The sequence below is a fragment of the Cydia fagiglandana genome, chromosome 6 (assembly GCF_963556715.1).
Source record: "Cydia fagiglandana chromosome 6, ilCydFagi1.1, whole genome shotgun sequence".
In the NCBI taxonomy this organism is placed as follows: domain Eukaryota; kingdom Metazoa; phylum Arthropoda; class Insecta; order Lepidoptera; family Tortricidae; genus Cydia; species Cydia fagiglandana.
This window is the reverse complement of record NC_085937.1, coordinates 10,104,047-10,119,706: the sequence shown is the minus strand read 5'-3', so window position 1 is coordinate 10,119,706 and position 15,660 is coordinate 10,104,047. Positions and strand designations below refer to the sequence as shown.

Below are 15,660 nucleotides of genomic sequence, written 5' to 3'. Positions count from 1 at the left end.
CTAAATTTAGCGTTCCCTTTTCAAATCTTATAGTTAAATTTAATGCGTAAATTGTAATTGTAATGATTTTGGAGAGGGTAGCATTGATTTAAAGATTTTTTTTTAAATGAAGTCGAAGTTATTATTATTCCTTACTGAAATTACCGAATGGATGATGAATGGGAATCGTCCATAATTTACCGTACCTAGTAAGTCGGGCAGTTCAGGACCTTCCACACGTATAAAACAAAATGACGCAGCCAGTAGGTAGTTAATACCTACTTGCTACGTAATTAACTATTAAACGAGTGTAATGAGTATGAATCGGGGAGTAACTCGTAGTGAGGCGCAACAGGCGGTCGTGTCCGGTCGTCCATTATGTAAAAAAAAGTCGCTCGTATCACATTCGGGTTACCTTTGTATTCGTATCAAGTGGGTGCCTACCTAACTGATCTCACACAGTTCAAGTGAGTACGAGCGCTGCCCAGACGCAGCCCGAGCGGCGGGGTCATTGTCATCGATCGGTAAGACGTGAGGTAACGTGAAACAAACAGATAAATTATGTGTATTATGATCTGGCTTAATCATTTTTTTCTATATTCCAAAGACTAAAATAATGACAGTTAGATTGGCCGATTTAAAAATCAATCAACCTACTCCTGTAATAATTTTGTTCTAAAAATAAGTCCAAAAAATCTACTGTTTGTCTTTTAAGTTCTGGAACTTCAGGAATATAAAAACAAAGCTTACAACTTGCATAGTACAAATATGAGCGTCATTTTTCAAGCAAATAAAAAGTCGTCGATTCTAAAATAAAATTGCGCATTTTTAGTAGGTACCAGCCGTTTTCATATTTTTAGTTTTAGTCCTAAATTGTTACAAATTATTAAAGCGCGTTAATAGACCTATGTTCGTGATTTGTTTCCATCGAGCGATAGTCAAAAAATCAGAATTAAAATCAATGAAGTCACTAGAGAAAATCCTCAATATTGCTAATTAAATTTTTGGCAACCGTATAGTGATCTAAATAATAAGAGGTACTATTTTTCAAAAACTCCACTCTCTGAATATACGGCACCTTAAACAATTGTTTCTGACAGGTAGGTTTCATCAATTGATGTGTGTACCACCTTGTCACTCAGAAAACAGTAAAGTTCTAATTTATAATTGTTAGGTATAATATAATAGGTATACAAGGACTAATGTAAAGCCATCTGTAAATATAATATAATATACAAGGACTAATGTAAGGCCATCTGTAAATTCGTAATAATTGTACTGTACAATGTATAAAAAATAATAAGTTTAGCTTTAAGTAAAAACGACATCAGTATGTACATATATAATTTTAATATATTAAAATACATCGGCATCGGCATTTATGACCGTAACCGTTATAGAATTAAATGATGCTTTTAATTATAATGTAATTATTTTTGACTAAATATGTTTTATCTCAGTTGTAATATTTTTTCACCGTTCATTCATCGGAATAATAATTGACGATATCCATACACTTAAAGGTAATCTGAAAAAAATGTTCGTCAGTGATGATACTCTTTATATCTTGTATTTTATGCAGCTTTGCGTGCCAGACAGTATATGAGTAAGAATGACAAAATTTTTAACCAATGTTATTATAATTCCTTTTTTTAGCATTATAGTTCGTTTTTTTAGCATTAGAAAGAACTCCACAGAAGCAAGCGTGCAGTTTTTATCTTGGTCTTTAATTGTTAATAATTATTGAATTATCTAATGTAGCACGGTCAATACATATAATTTACTTCAAATTATTACCGCTAAAAGTGCCGGTTTAGGAACCACAAGCTTACTTCTGCGAAGTTCTTTCTAATGCTAAAAAAAAACGGACTATAGAAAAAGACTATGCGATCTTGGCATACCTTTTAATTTAAAAAACCCAAAAATCAGTAACTATTACTTATGAAAGCAAAACAATGTAAATAATCGTACCTATATCATTCATAATTGTTACATATTTGCCGTGATTTATTTTTCAAAAGTGTTTTTCAATAAAAAGACACGTCAAGATTGTTTACCGTTTTTCTAATGCTATTAAAAAAAAACGAACTATATTAGGTACCTACGGTCGAGTTCTACAAGTTGCTGTTTAACTCCTCGTGCTAAAATTGATATCCGAGCAAGCGAAAGATTCCTAAATTGAACCACAAGCGTAGTGTTCGTAAAGTGGAATCTATCAGCCTCTTCGAGGTTATGTCAGCTTCTTTACATCAGTGTCACCAATTCTGTGAATTTTAAATCTTTCAGAGCCTTATCTAATATATACAACAAAGCATACTTATGTACACCTCTTGCTGCTCATCACTTGCATCCAATATAGGAAAGATACATATTAAGAAATTTCGAACGTGAACATTTACATATATGTTCAAAAACCATTTTCCTTGTACTATGATATCACTTAAATCATCCTTACTCATAGTGTCCGATCAGCATTTCTTTATGGTTATTTGTTGTGTGACTTATTTCATTTATTTAACTTACGTACGTAGTACATATGTCTGAATATTGAATAAACAATTGGGTTATCTACAATTCTACATCAAAGGGATAAAGGCGAACTGTAATAACAATATTGGTAAATCCACCGTGATAAACTATCTCGAGCTATTTTTGTATACCTACATACTCGTAATATGTAAATTGGATGACAATGCAATATTATGATGATATGGAACTGATCTGATGATGGAGACACGAGGTGGTCATGGGAACTCTGTGATAAAATAACGCAAACTATTTAGGTAATTGTGTCTGGGGTTTGTCTCGATCGAAATTGCCTCGATGAATATTTTGGCTGTAAAAAAAAGTACAGTCAGCGATAAAAGCTTTGTATAACCTAAAACTATAAAACAATACAAACAAATATATGAATACCTACATACTGTTTTAGTAATCATAATAGTATTTTATGCAACAGTTTTATAAGAGGGGTCAAAAAATGTGAGTGGCGTGGGTAACAATGTGAGCCGAAGGCGAACATTGTTAATAAATACGCCATGAGCATTTTTTGACTACTTATACAACGTTGCATACAATGCTTTTTCTATGACTAAGCAATATTAAATAAAATACAAAAAATTATAAACAAAATTTTATTTATGAAAATGTCAATGTAAATTTTGGATAGTAGGTATTACTATATGTATGTAGCTCTTGTCTGCGACAAGCACCCATAATACCAAATAATACTGCAACCTGTAACAAGAAAAAGGAGAATTAAATAATATTCAGTTTCAATGCAAAAATATAAAATGTACATAAATATAGCTCGTTGTACTGTGTACCCTAAAAATGAGTGAGTATCAAAAAATTTTATAACATATACCAACCTTGCTTAAAAGATAGATCTGATCCGGTGCTTCCAATTAGTCTTTGAACATACACCAAAGACGTTTTCAGAGAATGACGAAGTTTTGTGCTCCAATCTCCACGCCATGCACTTCCCATAAGATTTGTCGTATAGGTGCTGAGATTTAATACTTAGGCAACAAATTTTCGGTCGCTGCTTGTGCTGCAGCGGATATTTCTTCAGGTGTAGAAACAATGTAGTCCTCTTTGTCCATTTTCAACACTTTTTATGAACGCAAAACAAATAGTAACGCAAAGTACTCAAAGAACAAGAAATTACCGGGAAACGAGAAACAAACGAATAATGTCTATGGTTATGTTTTTTTTAAAGCCGTTACACACTACCGCACCGCACCAGGGTCGTGGTGCTGTAGGGTATAAAAGTATTTTTTATTATGTTGGTAGCAATGAACTCAGTACAAATTTGTTACTTTTTTAATAAAAACCGTATTCATTCAATCGTTTGTCACGTTGGTAGCAATGTACCGGTATGTGGCACCTGCTAGAGTCTGGCTAGCCAAAAATTGTTGACAGATATTTCGTTGTTGTATCACCAATTGTCTATGATTTTAAAAAAAGCTAAAAGTCAGTTGTCAATTTATGTCATTCATTCAAATTGTTTGCTGGATTTAAGGGGTCTATTTTAAATAATATTAATAATTTCTATACTGAGTGAGGTTCGCAAACTATTATTTAAACACGTAAATAATTACGACAATGTGCGAAGTCGACGTGTAGCGTTGTATAACGAAAAACTGCAATGTTTACAACTCCTAACCAAATGTAAACAAATTATGAGGTTGGTGCTCTATAAATATTTTGATACTTTAAATACTAGTTCTAACATTTGCCTATTACTTTGATTAAGTACGTGAATTTATTAATGCCTGAATCTCAGAAACAGGACAAGTGTATAAAGAAACGGATAAACTAAAAGTTCTGAAATATATCTATAAAATCTAAATATTGGAACGTAAACATATGTGTTTGTCATTGATTGTACTTTAAATAAATGGTGGTAGAAATTATGTGAGCTGGCTTTGAGAGCACGTAAACGTTTATTTAACTTATTTCCTTAGGTACCTTACTTGTCAAAATATTGTCTAGTATCAAACCTATAATTCCTACTACACAAAGTATGACCAGCCCGAGATTTTTTGAATTTCCCGCCAATAACTTAGGTAAAATTTCAGTAGCCAGACTCTACCCTGCACTAGCTTACCGTATCGTAATGTCTCTAAAACGACACAAGTGCTTTTTTGGGCAATAGACTATAGACTTTTAAGGAGTATTAATAATGTATGCCCTTATATGTTCGTTCGTGACTATGTAAATGACAGATAAAAGTACCCGAGTAGAAAAACAATATTAGCTGTTTCCGGATGTATCCTAAAGGCTCGTGGACCTCGTGATCCTCTTTGAACAACCTAACCTAAGAATTGGCAAAAAGCCCCAGTGCCTTATTTTAAGTAAATACCTACTAATACGGAATTATAAATATTCCGGAATATTTTCCTGCACTAAATTAAGTTCGTACCTATCTAGCAGAGACATATATAACTCCGTATATATCCTATATCCTCTCTGTATCTAATAATGTTTCCTATTCTGTGAACGAAGAGTAAAATATAAGAGAAATAAATAACAAATAATATTTCATACCTACGAATTTCCAAGTAAATCATTTCCTGCACCAAAGTAAGTTCGTACCTATCTATTAATGTTACCTATTCTGTGAACGAAGAGACAAGAAAAATATACATATAAGAAATAATAGGTATTTCATATCTACGAATTTCCAAGAAGCTTACTGATACTAAACGAATCGGGTTCGAACCCATGACTAGTGTAGAAGCCGCATGCCCTACCGCTATGCTACCACTTTAGATATTAGAATAATTACTAATTATGAGTCTTCATTTTTAGGTAACTATCATGGCAAGTTAATTCCAATTACATGTCTCTGATCTGACCACAACAAGACAATATACAGTCGTGAGTCATTTTCGTTTGTGAGCGATAGCGGGAATCTCCCAAAAAAAAGGAAAAGTCAGTGATGTCAGCATCAAGATATGGTCCATGTACGAGTAATTATATTTTGGCGTTTTATAATGTGCTTTTGTGCATTTCAGGGCACGATGCGCTTGCGCGACATCTGCAGACGCAGCGCGGCGCTATGGCTGTGTTGCGTGCTGTACGGCGTGGCGCAGGCCGAGAGCCCGGCATCGATGTCGTTTGAGCCCTCAGTCGTTCACGTGAGGAGCCCGGGGAGGAACAGGATCCGTTCTGTTGACACATCCTCAGTCAAGGTATGCACAATATTGGGTGTTTTTCACCCATTAGGTATATCGTTACATTGTACGTTGGTACTTAGGTCCATAATATCCATAGCACCGTCTTCAAAATCGCAAATAAATTTGCTGTTTTATACATACCAATGCCTGAATATTTTATGATACCTATCTCGATAGGTACCTACGAGTAGTAAAAGTTTTTGCGTATTATGACTAACATTACATATTTATTCGGGTGCTAAAAAACGACCTATGTATGTGTGCCAGCGAAATGCTATACATGGAAGTATTCTGTCCGCTCAATTATGACCCAACGCAAACTACCCCGCGATAGGCGGTACTTACAAACTGCTCGATTGGCAATCTCAGTACGACCGAGATGACAGTCAGTGACAAATGGCTAAATTGATTTCTAAAAACAACGTTTTTTTGTAATTAAAAATATATTCATGTGTCGTGAAGTGGTGCAGAAGTTATCTTAGTTCATACCAAGGACAGTGGAATCACTTTTCACTTGTAGTAAACAGATAATTTCAGTAGAATTTGGAAAAAACATGACGATTTGTTTTCAATACTACCGTGCTAAGCTAAAAGGTAACAACTGCATACGACTTTCATAACAACATACGACTTTTTAAATTGCGAGGATAATAGGGATGGTGTTATGCTAAATGAAGTAGACTATTTTATTAACTTGTGTTTGGTTTAGGTATTTTGTATATAATTATAAATGTAGTAATAAATTCCTTCTTACAGATTTGTATTTTCCTTTTTTATTTCATGAGATCCAAGCTATAAAAAAACTACCTAGTTATTTCAAATTAATAATCAAATTAGGTATTGTCATTTTACATTACTTTCCATTCAGATTCCCACAAGATGCTATTCGCAGAGAACTATGGAAAAAAACTGTCCAATTAAAGAGACATGAAATTGAGTGGATGCCTGGCAAGATATCTAGAATATGTTCTATTCATGAGATATAACCCGTGAGATAATCATACTCGGTCTCCTATATGTAGATACATTTTTCCTATCATGCTTTCACTGAATTAATTTATCAAATACACACATTATCTGAAAATGTTGATCATTTGAATCCACCCTCTACTGTCATATATATGTAGGTTCTCTCTCAAGCCATTTCCGTCAGTAGAAAAGAGCGGCAAACATATTAACTCACATTATAGACGGGTCTAACGCGAATTATATTCAATTACCTTGATTTACCGACGTAAATCAGTTTCGTTTCGTATAATGTGAGTTAATATGTAATCAAAACGCGAAAGTTTAAAATATTATAAGAGCGGCAAATTTAGAAAATGTAAGCGCGCGAACGGCTGTTGTCCTATACAAAATTTTAATTTTGCACCTTTTTCTACTGACAAACTTGCTTGACCGGCTATATACATATAAAATATTCTGAACTGAAAGTGGGGATTTATTGTGACTCCGCCTGTTCAAATATTTTTGACCCGATTCGTGTACCCATGTAAATTTTGCAGACTGTATAGCCAGTCCGATTTCTAAGATCAAGTTCGCCATACATTTACTATGGCGTGCTTGATCTTAGAAAAACGGACAGACTATACCTGAACGTGACTTCGCACTGCCATGCAGATTGATAATAAAATATACAAAATATGTACTTATTATAGCGGAATACATTTATACAACAATGATATATTTACTTATGTTGAGTTAGTCTGTCATGTCATAACAACATTTTAACTAGTTATCTTTTAATCTGCATTAAATTATTATACGTGAATTATTTGACTGGTTCTTCACTGTATGGCATAAACCTATCCCTGTCCAAGTCATATTCTAATCAAATATGAACCGCGAACTCTCAGCGGCCAGTACATACAGCAAGAAGGTTATTAGCGGATTAATGTCGCTTATTGGTAGTTATTGACATTATATGCATTTCATCTACACTTAGCTATGTACCATTAGTGTAATAAAGATGACTATTATTTCGTTTACCAGCTTTGATTACAGGCTCTGTAAACGCGTCGTCTTATTTGAATGTAGGCGTAATTGTGTATGTGTGCTAATTTGGCCCGAGAATTTGAACGGTAATGTTCCTAAAGGCGGTATCCATGGTTATATATGATCGCAGATGTGTGCCTGTGTGGCTATCCATTTCAGTCATTCAAAAAAGCGGTAGATTTGTAAAAGATATACTCGTATTGCGCGAAGGGTTAAATCAATAAGTCCATCGGAATTTATACAAATGCATACGAGTATCTATTTATTTATTTATTTATAATGTGATTTGTTATCGTTTAAATTAGTACATACGATCGTAGCCATGTGTTTAAACTACATAGGTACACGTGCCCAGGCATGCCTGACATATCACTGTATCGTTATATAAACATAGGTAATCGAACTATGTAGATACAATAAATTGAATAAATAACTGAATATTACCATTTTTAGAGTTCTGTGATGCGACTCTGTCCGTCCGTCTGTCTGTCACTTCGCAAGTCTAGTTACTAGGCCCAGTGGCGTTTTTGAAAGAGCTGGTTGTACATTCCATAACATATTAATAAGAAGGAAAATGTAAAAATTAATAACCCCCCTCTCCTTTTATCTCTGAATTAGCTATGGCTTAATGAGAGAGTGAGAAGCAATGACATTGGACAAAGAAATTGGACAGGTGTAATACCACCCTTAATGCTTAGTTTTCCATCTAACAAAATGACGTCTAATTATACCTATGGGATAGGATGATTCAAACGTCATGAATACCTACAATAAAAATTAGAATCATATCAGAGATGTGCTCACTCAGCCGTAACATTGCATTGCCACTTTATGAAGGAATTCATTCAAATATGAAAACACTAGGTACATACGCTAACTGTACAATTGAATTTTCAGACTAATCCCAGCATAACTATCGTAGGTGACCACTTCGCGATCAACGGAGAACCATTTCAAATAAAATCAGGTTCTCTGCACTACTTCAGAGTGCCTGCAGTTTACTGGAAAGATCGCTTGCATAAATTGAAAGCAGCTGGACTTAACGCTGTGTCGACGTTAGTATTCTATTACTATAATGCAAATATCTTTCATACAACATTCTATGTTATAAATGCAAATGTGTTTAATCAGGTATGTCGAATGGAGTTTCCACGAGCCCGAAGAGAGACAATACTCCTTCGAAGGTGATCGCGACGTGGCTGCTTTTATACGTCTCGCCGCGGAAGAAGGCTTACATGTTCTACTGCGCCCCGGGCCCTACATATGTGCTGAAAGAGATCTGGTGGCGTATAATTTTGATGTTTTATATTTTTACATAGGTAGTTGTAAGGTGGTGGTAACTTCCTTAAGTACATACTTATTAGCACGAACCGTCCATAAATTTAATAGCGCCTGAAAAAAGCAAAGTTAAAATTATTCAGGATAGAAATTGCATGTCAAAGACAATAAAGATGTTTCACAGTTATCTCGTCTTTTCACAGGGCGGATTCCCATATTGGCTACTGGGGAAGTACCCTCAAATACGACTGAGATCGACTGATGCAGGTAATGTTTTTAGTAGTAGTAGTAAAATGTTTTATTGTACACAATAGAGATCCCACACATCATTAGTACAAAAGCGAACTTATCCTGTAACATATTACTTATATTGTATACGCTTCTAACGCACCAGTCATTTTGTATTTGTATAATAACTGAATAAGCGTGAATGTTTATTATAATAAGAAAACAATAACGAAAATAGAAACGTAACACAATAGTATAATATACAAAATAAAAAGCGCTTTTAAATGTAAATGTTTTACGAAAATTATGAATTCGATTTGGTTATTGTTAAGTTTTTCAACAGATTTTATCGCTGAAACAAAAATATGGTTGGAGAAGTTGTTTGAACAACTTACACCTCTATTATTTGGAAACGGAGGCCCGATTATTTTAGTTCAGGTAATTATTTTAATCAGATACAATAATGCATTTTAATTAATTTAAATAATGATCTAATTCAACGTGGCATGACAGGTGGAAAATGAATATGGCAGTTACGGTAGTGACATGGAATACAAAACACAAGCACGTGACATAATGCTTCACCATGTCGGTGACAAAGCTCTCCTGTACACCACTGATGGCAGTTATATATCCTTCTTCAAAAATGGTGCTATCCCAGAAGTTCTCACCACAATTGATTTCGGCGTAAGTTCCAGTAAGTATCCATCCATTATGTAACTATACTTGCCCTTGGTAACCAGTCAAGACATCAGTAATCCGCCATGTTATGTAACGTTTGAGATTATCGCAAAGGCACAAACAGAAAACTCCCGGTTCAAACCATATTAAAGCCCTTCTCCTTGGCTGACTTCTTTTTTTTTGTTAACAGAGAAAAACGTGCAAGATTATTTTAAATCATTAAGGAGTTACATGCCACACGGTCCTCTCATGAACTCAGAGTACTACCCAGGCTGGCTGACGCACTGGGGCGAGTCGTTCCAGCGAGTCCCCACGCCCAGGGTCGTCGCCACTCTAGAGACCATGCTAAACAGTTCCATCAACTTCAATATTTACGTTTTCTTCGGCGGCACCAACTTCGAATTCACAGCAGGTTTCTATTAAATTAAATTGTTGTCATTCAAACTATACTTTGGTATATATTTTAATTAAATATCAAATCCGGAAATGAGTTTAAAATAATCTTCGTTTTTATTGCAGGTGCCAACTATGACGGCACATATACGCCAGATATTACGTCATATGACTATGATGCCCCTTTAAACGAGGCCGGAGACCCTACTCCAAAATATTTCGCTATTCGGGACGTTTTAGCAAGGGTACGAATGGTATATATGAAAAATACACACCATTTATAAAATATTACAATTACATATTATGATGGTTCATACCTACTCGTATAATGTTTATTCGTTGATTTCAGCATAACCCAGAAGTAGCAGACATTGCTCCCCCTTCACCATCCAATAAATCTGCGTATGGAAAAATAACCTTAACAAACCGACTTGGTCTGTTATCTACAGCGGGCCGGGCAAGCTTGGGAAAAAAGTATCCAAGTACAGTCGGCTCAAAACTGCCTACGTTTGAGAAGCTGCGCCAGCGCTCCGGACTAATGCTCTATGAGATCTCACCGGGGGAAATGGGCCCAGGCTCTCTATTGGAAATTAGAAAACCTCGGGATCGCATTCATGTTTTTGTTGACGGTGTAAGTAATTTTTTTTACCTACGTACAAATATTTATAAATTAAATTAATAAATATATATATATTTTTTTGGTGTAAGAGCTACCGATTTGACTTAATTACATTTTGTGAATTTTATTTTACAGAGACTAATAGGAATATTAAGCTGGACTAAAAAACTATATTCCTTGCCGGTAGAAACCAAATCTGACTCAGTTCTATCATTACTTGTCGAAAACCAAGGACGCATCAATTTTGGTAGCGGAATACACGACTTTAAGGTTCGTAAAATCTAACGAGGAGGATTTTGAATACTAGCACTCATGTCTTCTACAACGATCCTTTAAATTTCTTCTATTGTTTTTAAGAAATAGTAATGGTACTAATGGTAAACGTACTGGTACTCGACGAAGTCCCAATACGTACATGTCATCTTGAAACTTAAGTCATTGTCGATAGAGGTGACGGCAAGGTGTCGTCTATTGGGCATTAGCGTGTCGACCACTAGTACGTTTACCTTACATGATTAATAATATTTGAAAGTTCCATTCCAAAATGTATGTTTAATTAACAGGGTATCCTCAGTGATGTCACTTTGGGCACGAAGGTGCTCAACGGTAATTGGTCTGTAACTGGATTTCCTCTTGAAAACCTGGATGGATTAGTTACGGCTGCCACTGAAGACGGACAAGGATTCGAAGTACCGGTGCTGTTTGACGGTTACTTCACTATTCCAGAAAACGAACAGCCCCAAGATACATTCTTCGATACTACTTCATGGGGAAAGGTAATAAAATAAATAAATAAATATTACAGGACATTTATACACAAATTGACTGAACCCCACGGTAAGCTCAAGAAAGCTTGTGTTGTGTAATAAATAATATAAGCCACTTTTCTTCAATATTTTTTAAAGTTCCTTAACGTAAATGGCGAAATCGTAATCTTAACATATTTTTTACAAACTGCTGAAATAGCGTCGTTGGAGGGGGTGACAAGTTGCCCCTTCCTTTTTAACCGACTTCCAAATCCCAAAGGAGGAGGTTATCAATTCGGTTGTATGTTTTTTATTTTTTTTATTTTTTTTATTTTTTTTATTTTTTATGTTTGTTACTCCATATCTCCGTCATTACTGGACCGATTTTGAAAATTATTTTTTTGATTGTATGTATATGCATACAGATTGGTACCGTTTTTGTCAAAATCCAGTTCTGATGATGGGATCCATGAGGAATCGACGGAACTCCTCAAATCTTAAAGGCATACATATGGTGATTTTTGTGTTTTTATCAACAAATCAAGCATATACATTCAAAAACGTGACATTTGATGAAGTGGAACTGCTGATGATGATCAGAACGGAACTCTTCAACGACGCATAGTTTACCTTTGGCGATTTGTCCTCTTCGTTATGTTTGTTAAGCAAGTTAAGTTTTTAAGCCACAATTTTGTCAAGCTTGAGTTCTGATGATGGGATCCATGAGAAATCGAGGGAACTCCTCAAATTTTAAAGGCATGCGTATAAAGATTTTTGTATTTTCATCAGAAAATCAAGCATTTTCATTAAAAACTGTCGCATTTGATGAAGTGGAACTGCTGATGATGATCAGAACGGAACTCTTCAACGACGCATAGTTCACGTTTGGCGATTTGTCCTCTTCGTTATGTTTGTTAAGCAAGTTTAGTTTTTAAGCCACATTTCTGTCAAGCTCGAGTTCTGATGATGGGATCCATAAGAAATCGAGGGAACTCCTCAAATCTTAAAGGCATACGTATAGAATTTTTTGTATTTTCATCATAAAATCAAGCATTTACATTAAAAACTGTCGCATTTGATGAAGTGGAACTGCTGATGATGATCAGGACAGAACTCTTCAACGACGCATAGTACATGTTTGGTGATTTCGAATTTCGATTTTGACTTGGACTGGGACCCGGACTCATACCCGGATCCGGTTCGGACTCGGACTCGGACTCGGACCCGGACTCGGATCCGGACTCGGACCCGGACTCGGACCCGGACCCGGACCCGGACCCGGACTCGGACCGGGACTCGGACCCGGACTTTGACTCAGAGACCCGGACCTTGACCCGGAAAACCACTATGATACCTAAACTAAATAAACCACTATGATTACCTACCATAAAATGTGGGTATGATGATGCCAAACCCCTCCCGCTCAAACTCCCGTACACCGCACCGCATGCGCCGTTAAGTGGGTTAGGTTAGGTTTGAACTGCGATCCTCACAGAACCGAACAAAAGTGGGTTAGGTTTGGTTAGAACTGCGAGTCTTACAGAAACGAAATGCTACTAGAAAAGTGGGTTTGATTAAGTTCGAACTGCGATCCTCACAGAACCGAACTGCTATCAGAGAAGTGGGTTAAGTTAGGCTAGAACTACGACCCTTACGGAAACGAAATGCTACTAGAAAGTACTGGTTTTACCTCCTTTTCTACATAGTGCACCATCTACCATAATCTTTCACCGGGCCCCATAGAAGTCGGTTTTTTTTTCTTAAAAATATGATACCAAAAGTTAAATAATCCATTTCACGAAAACTATCTTGGAACATGGTCGGTTTAAATTAAACGTTGGTAGTTAAATAAGTTTTCTTCAAGACTTCCCATCCCAACTTGATATGTAATGTAGTTGTCGCGATAATATGCTCTTTTGTTGGTGTTTTTATCAGGCATCGTATTTAAGAAGGCACAGTTTTTCTATCTAAGTTGTAAATATTTTCTTAAAGTGTTTACCTAATAGATGTAACCTTGAGATAACCCTGGTTTATTTCAATTATACATACTAGTTATTTTTACCAGCAACGAATGCTAATAGAAGCATGCATTAATGTTAAATTATTCACACAACACAAGTAAGCGACTGTCCGCTAAAATGTAACCGTTCCTTTACGTTTAGGTTTGTAGATTTTAGGTGATATGATTGATACTACAGCGCAAATAAAATAAAGTTGATCCTTCTTATCCCTGTAGACCTCGCGATAATTCATAAGCTTTAAAAAATGTACAAACAAAAAATACTTACCTACTTTTTTGAGTTTTTATCACAGTGTACGTATGTACTTACAATGGTAAAACTCGTAAGTGCATAGACCCTAGATTTTGATAAAGATTGGTGAACGGATTGTTCTATCTGTAGGTACAACATAAGCGCAACTACACTGTATATCCTACAAAATCTTCTACTAAAATTTACAAAAACTTGGAGTTGGATGTGATTATTTACTTAACGATGTATTTGTTTTTGATGTTTTTTGTGCAACTTATTACGAATGGCAGTTTAAAAAAATGTTTTTTTTCCAGGGTTTCATTTGGGTGAACGGACATAACCTCGGGCGCTACTGGCCGGGCACCGGGCCGCAGGTGACTCTATACGTGCCCGGCTGCTGGCTGCGCGCCGCCCCGCAGCGCAACCACGTGCAACTGCTTGAGCTGGACCGGGCACCTGTCGACACGTCAATCCAGTCCATATTTCACCCCATACTCGATAGAAGTGTACAATAATTATATGTGGGCTCTATGGAGCCTGCCGTAAAACTGTCTAACTTTGACCGAGAGGATAAATGTCGCCATCTACTAAGGTCAAAGTAAAACTTTGTAAACCGTTATTATGAAAATGAATGAAAATCCTGGAACTGTTGTTTTAATGTATCCGTCTCCCAGTCCCTTCTAGGGAGCCGTGGCAAAGAGCTGGAACGACGAAGGCGAATGATGACTTATTTTTGCTCCTTATTTGAAACTTTTCATGCCCAAAGGGTCCTGATGTTCATATTTGGTAGGTATGGAACGCCACATTTTTAATGCGGCTCTATGACAATACCGTGATAAAAATTGTATTTGTACAGAGTACAATATTCTCCGATTTTAAAGCTAGGTACATAATGCATTGCTTAATAGTGCGTAATAGGTACGTGGGCCCTAGCCTAATGCAATTAGTGTTCGCATGTGTGTGTCGCACAAAGAAACCACGAAAACATGTCAATCATTTATATATTTTATAGTTTACAATTTATGTATAGTCAGTAAAATTATTACCTTATATCTCTGCATAATTACACACATTGTACGCAGGGGTGCTACGCTAATAGTTTTGTTGACTGTATCTGATATTCTAGATACATTCCGAAGTATAAACTAAAAGATTTCAAAATTCTGCTCAGATCATTTTTAACACCTCGCCATATATTCTGCTGCTGATTATATTTAGGTACCGTCTGTACCTAATAGGTGCAGGTGCATCTGCACCTAACGTAATATTCTATAAAGGTTATTAACTTATTATAGGTATACAATATAATGCTTCTAGGGAAAGGAGAGATCTGAGGTCCATGAGTTCCATCAGCATTAATCTTATCTGCGGTTGAAGGGTTCATAAAATAAACGATAAACTTGTTTGTGTTTGATCGGATTATGTGCGTATATTTTATTAGAATTATTAGTGACTTTCGCTATACGTACCTACTTGGCGACTTTGTTGAGAAAATTAAGTTAGTCTTTATATCGTTTTAATGGGCACTATATCGTGTTTTACTTCAGTTCAGGCTTTAACAACCCTCTGCGTCAATTCATTATAAAATGTATAAACCCTCATCATAAGCAGATAACAAAAACAATCGAGATAGGTAAAAGTTTAAAATATTGTATTTAAATGTATTGTAAATCACTGATTGTACAAATCCTCTACGTGTAAGACAAATTCATGCTTCGAATTGACAGCTAACATAGATGACGCTGTACGGCTCCGTACTTTACGCGGTAAGCCTGGGCCCAGTTTTATAAAGTTACAAGTTACAG

General features: G+C 35.8%; 1 protein-coding gene across 2 annotated transcripts; it reads left to right on the top strand.

The window, feature by feature from the left end:
- The first annotated feature begins 308 nt into the window (after positions 1 to 308).
- Positions 309 to 14,458, top strand: LOC134665154 (beta-galactosidase-like). Of its 2 annotated transcripts, none has more exons than XM_063522001.1 (13): positions 309 to 510; positions 5,502 to 5,678; positions 8,556 to 8,713; positions 8,790 to 8,940; positions 9,140 to 9,203; positions 9,508 to 9,602; positions 9,678 to 9,861; positions 10,036 to 10,257; positions 10,365 to 10,483; positions 10,588 to 10,869; positions 10,993 to 11,127; positions 11,421 to 11,633; positions 14,170 to 14,458. In XM_063522001.1, the coding sequence occupies exons 2-13, from the start codon at positions 5,508 to 5,510 to the stop codon at positions 14,368 to 14,370; spliced, it is 1,995 nt and encodes a 664-aa protein (XP_063378071.1). In that variant the 5' UTR covers positions 309 to 510; positions 5,502 to 5,507; the 3' UTR covers positions 14,371 to 14,458. The 2 variants fall into 2 exon arrangements, with proteins under 2 accessions (XP_063378071.1, XP_063378070.1); XM_063522000.1 differs by having other exon boundaries at positions 309 to 515.
- The last annotated feature ends 1,202 nt before the right edge of the window (positions 14,459 to 15,660 follow it).